Source organism: Montipora foliosa, chromosome 9, assembly GCF_036669935.1.
Source record: "Montipora foliosa isolate CH-2021 chromosome 9, ASM3666993v2, whole genome shotgun sequence".
Classification (NCBI taxonomy): Eukaryota; Metazoa; Cnidaria; class Anthozoa; order Scleractinia; family Acroporidae; genus Montipora; species Montipora foliosa.
Window position 1 is genome coordinate 36,795,252 of NC_090877.1, and position 5,000 is coordinate 36,800,251.

General features: G+C 39.9%; 1 protein-coding gene across 1 annotated transcript in view; it reads left to right on the plus strand.

Moving 5' to 3' along the window:
* Positions 1–5,000, plus strand: part of LOC137970188 (uncharacterized) — a 17,930-nt gene that overhangs the window by 11,890 nt on the left and 1,040 nt on the right. The window contains exons 6-8 of the mRNA XM_068816707.1: positions 1–153; positions 2,040–2,140; positions 2,233–2,343. The exon at positions 1–153 is cut by the window's left edge and continues 210 nt beyond it. Of these exons, the coding sequence (XP_068672808.1) occupies positions 1–153; positions 2,040–2,140; positions 2,233–2,343 (365 nt within the window). The remainder of the gene's footprint in view (positions 154–2,039; positions 2,141–2,232; positions 2,344–5,000) is intronic.

Below are 5,000 nucleotides of genomic sequence, written 5' to 3' on the forward strand. Positions count from 1 at the left end.
TAGCATTCGCAGCGACATCAAAGGCGAACGAGACCAGCATTATCCAAGCGCTAAAAAGAGCCAATGGCACAAGTCAGCTGCGATTTGAGTTCTTTGGCTTAATAGAAGTAGGCCCAAAACGAAGTACCGTTACTACCACTACCTCTCCAACAGGTTAGTATTTAAAGACTGAAAGAGCTTAATTCCAAAGAGTTTTGTCAATTCAATTATAATTTGTCAAACTGACTGCAAACAGTCATGCAATATTCGTATCACATGTATACATTACCCTTGTAAGTCTCTATAAAGTTGAAATGGTACCCCAATATTTATCACTACTCTGTATCTTGACAAAATATCAGCCGTCCAATAGACCTTTTCGGCTTGTACATTTTGTTTTCCCAATACAGATCATGTGATAATACTCAGGAGGCTTGGTCCTTTGTTTTGTTCATTAAAAAGAGTGCATGCAGGCATATTCATGCTTGCATGCCCTCATTTTAATGAACAAAACAAAATACCAAACCTCTTGAATATATATTATCACATGATCTATATTGGGAAAACAAAATGTACAAGCCGAAAAGGTCTATAATGATTACCAACAGGTAATTTATTTTGAATTTTTGTCTGTCAAATTTCTCCTAAATCATCCCAGTTAAAAAAAACCTTGAGCTGGATACCTACTTCACTTTCGTCCAATTATTTTCGAATCGCACAACTTTGAGCCCCTCCCCCCCCCCCTACAAAAACAAATTACGCCGGCAATGATAGTTCTGTAAATTTACTAGATTAGCCTGAGATGATTATGAAATGACAAGGAGATATCTTTGTTTTACAACAAAGAGATAAACAAGGTAAAAGCATCGAGTTTTGCAGTTTTAATCGTCGTTCTGATTATGTTGCTGGTCGCAGACTCCGCTGGCTTTTAAGCTGATGATAGACGGTTCAACCTTTTGTTGAGTCAACAAATGTTGCAGCTGTTGTTCAACAAATGTTGTACAGTGTGTCATGTCATATTGAATGTTGAAATATGCCATTCAACACGTTGAACGTCGTTGACCGAAAATAGAGACCAGCTCTATTCCGTTCAACACGTTTGTGCAACATTTGTTGAGCAACGAATGTTGCAGGATGTTGAACCGTGCATGTGTCATCGGCTTTAAGTTCATTTCGTGAGCAAGATGCTATATTCGTTGGGTTGACAACGAATTCGTCATTGCATTGAAATACCTTTTCAGATGTTTCGTTTGCATTGTATCCATCGCCTATCTCACTTGACAACAACCGTAATATATTGATTTTGCCAAGCCTAAGGCCTGGTTTTCACTAATGACGCAAGCATAAGCACAAGGAACACACGCAAGCGCATTTACTTGTTGTTAATTAGTGTCTATTGTTCTAACAAAAGGCTCTAATGAACAACAAACCACTGAGTTTGCGTATGCTTCTTGTGTTTATGCTTGTGTCGCTAGTCAAAACCAGGCTTAAAAGCGGGTTATTTATTCTTGCAATAAGATAACCTGGCTTGAGCCTGCGATCCAATCGATACCAGTACTTGGTTAGCGGTCACCTTAAAACGCTGACCTCGATGAACTCGAAACTTGAGCCTGCGATTTGGTCATGTGATATTGGTCACATTCACATTGGCATACATTGGCGTACGGTGACCGAAACCACAATTTCTCGCACAGATGGGTTACCATATTTTCTTACCAGTGGTGCTCCGCGCAAGGGCCTTCGGCGCGGCGCGCGGAGCACCGCTATAACGCGTTTTACTGGAAATATTTTAGGGTTACTTTAAAGGTAAACGTGACAAGCCGGCAAAACCACGAGAACGTTCTTATTTTAGTTGAATTAATGAGTTACTCTTTTTTCAAAAGCTTGGTTGATTAACTATGGCTTATCGGCAAGAGCTTGAGTTATCGTTGACTTTGACAAACAACGAATTCCAGCCAAACAGTCCTGTTTATCGTAAATATGGGTCTTAATTTCTCTTTTTATTGCTAACGTATTTGGAACATGGCATAACAACTTCATCCCTTCTCCTTTGTTTACAGACTCCTCCTCCTCGCTCGTGCTAGAGGATTGGATTCTAGCTTTGATCATAGCTGCAGCAGTTATCGCCCTGGTTCTCTTAATAATACTAATTTTAGTGATTGTGAGTATGATACGTATTTTGGAAAGTTCTGGAGTGTTCAGCAATTGTAACAACTCTAGACATTCGTAACCATGAATTGTCTGTTATCGCAGTTGCTGTACAGACAGAATCATGCCAAGAAAAAGGAGATGGTTGCTCAAAATGGGGACTGGTATCTGAAAAGGATGAGCTTCAGAAAATACCCCTGGAAAATGTCAAACGGGGTAGGTTTTTCAAGATACGGTACTTGATCATGTTAGAATGATCCCCGGCTGACTGCACGATAAAGTGTGTAACCTAAACATTTGCAAGGAAGCCTGGAATAAAATTGTCCAGGTTAAATCGATGCGACTTGAGTCCTCATGATCACTCGATTACTGATTTAACGACTCCTCCAACAAAGTATCCAGGAACTTGTGGTGAAAATATAATGACTATTACACAACCGGCAGTGCTTTTCCAAGGGTAAAGGGTAAAGGGTAAAGGGTAAAGGGTAATGGGTAAAGGGTAACGGGTAAAGGGTAACGGAAAAAGGGTAACGGGTAACGGGTAACGGGTAATGGTTAAATGGTTAGCATTTATCTTACAAAACCTTTGTCCATCTCACTTGTCCAAAAGGGTTGGCAAAGAACACAACATAGTCTACAACACAGATACAGTGGACCAGGCAGAAAACATTGCTTTCACTTCATCCCCTGTCCTCTCTGCAAAGTTTTCCTCACATAAAAATTAATTACGAGCACAAGATATTCTTCAAGAAAAAAATGTCGTTTCGAACACGGGTTGCTGCTCATAACCTCACCCGAGTGGGGCTTAGTTCACTTAAAATAGGCTAACGTACTCACTTACCCCAAGAATAAACAAAGGGTGTGTTCTATTGAGAAACTTGGCGGTGCGTTTAAATTGCAATCTTTCTAATTTTCACTGGAACACAAAATCCTAAAACGGATTTATTTGCGGATTCCATTCATTAATGGAGATCATTCTCGATATTTCAATAGCAAACCGTTTTCGGATTTTGTGTTCAATTGCAATGCTGAAAGATCCGAGTCTTAAATTCTACATGCAGATTTTTGTAGCGAACGCATCCACAAAGTACAAGCGAGACAGAAAATATCAGTTTGCCGTCTTTGTCTCATTCGTGGGATTTGGTCTGCTGTGCTCGCCTACATAGGGCACGCATAATATTACTTCCGCAAAAAGATTAATCATGAACAAAAGAGTTTCTTGGACCAAGCAATCGAGTTGTCGCCATTTCAACGGGGTGTAATAGGAATTAATGGCTGCGCCAAGCACTTCAGCAAAAAGGTTGGTTCAAATTAAACTATTACCCTTTACCCTTCACCCTTCACACTTTACTGCCGTTACACAACAGATAAGTGAGATTTAGAATTACCTTCACGACAGAAGTCAAACGTCCATGAAGCTGAAATTTCTTGTTTTTACAATAAATCATTAGCACTCTGAACTTCTTTGGATTTAGCGCATGCGTGTGCCGTCTGTCTGTTAGCTACAGATAACAGGAAAGAGAACGTATTTAAAGAAATAGGCAAGTTCGAATAAGAGAAAATTTATGCTTTTACGGCAAGAAGTGTATGACGTTTTCTGTTTGTCGTCCCGCATAAACTCGAAGCTGCAACTACGCGTTGGCATCAATCGAGTTTTCTGTATAGATTTAACAGCTGATCTCGTTTCAAACTCCAGCGTTTCATGCAACCTCATCTTTAGCCAATAATTAATTAAGCTAAACTTGAACATGTTGATGATTGTCGTGTAAAGACGACGACAACTTAACGTGACGTTCGTGAGTTTTTGCTCAGACAGTAGTTTGAGCCATATCCTCTGAGAATGGCCCTTAATTTACAACTGTCATTGTAATTTTTCCCCGCAAATCGTACAATGTGGGCGAATTATCCTAAAAATAAATTCAGAGTAAGAATGGAGAATAAAATATTCACATTGTAAGTTCGCGTTCTTGCTAAGACCTTGATGTAGCTGATTTTATCACATGCGGCCCAGACTCGGAGGGTATGGGAATCTCAATAAAAAAGCCGTACTTTATTGTCGTGTTAACTTTCTCGCTACTTGTGTGCTTATTTGCGTGATTGAATGCGATTTAATAAGCTACTTGTCAACTTGTCACTCGCACCTAAATAAAGGAAATACAAAAATTTGGTTTTATCAACGGAGTTGATAATGTAAATTGGCCACCGTAAAGAGATTCTAAAAGCTAGAGCTTTTAGAATCTCTTTACGGTGCCCAATTTACATTATCAACTCCGTTGCTAAAACCAAATTTTTGTATACTACTTCCCCACCGACGCAGCCCCACAGTTTCTTTAGAAACTACCCCTTCATTCATTAAATAAAGGAAAGGCTGGCAATTAATTTCTAGCTTACCTCGCTGATAAAATCAGACTTCTCTGTCATCAGTCACGCTCAAACTCCGGCGATGGTCACACCGATAAATTTACTTCTTTTTGACCACGTTTGAAGGTCCAGAGACCATTCATTGCTGAGAAAAGCAAAAACAAACCAAATTTCAAAATCCTTCGAGCCTCGCTTACAACGAATTTGGACACAGCTGGTCAACCATTCACTTAGTTGCTCTCACCAGATCGAGGCCCAAGTGAACCGTTGACTTTTTTGTAAGCGAAGTTAGAAGGATTTTGAAATTTTGGATATTTTTCGCTTTGTTTCAGCAATGAATACTCTCCGGACCTTCAAACTTGGTCGAAGAGAAGTAAATTTCTCGGTGTGGCCATTGCCAGAGTTTGAGCGTGTCTGATGCCGGAGAAATCTGATTTTATCGCGTATCGGCGGGATGTGAGGTGAGCTAGGAATTAGTTGCCAGCCTTACCTTTATTTAGGTACGAGTGACA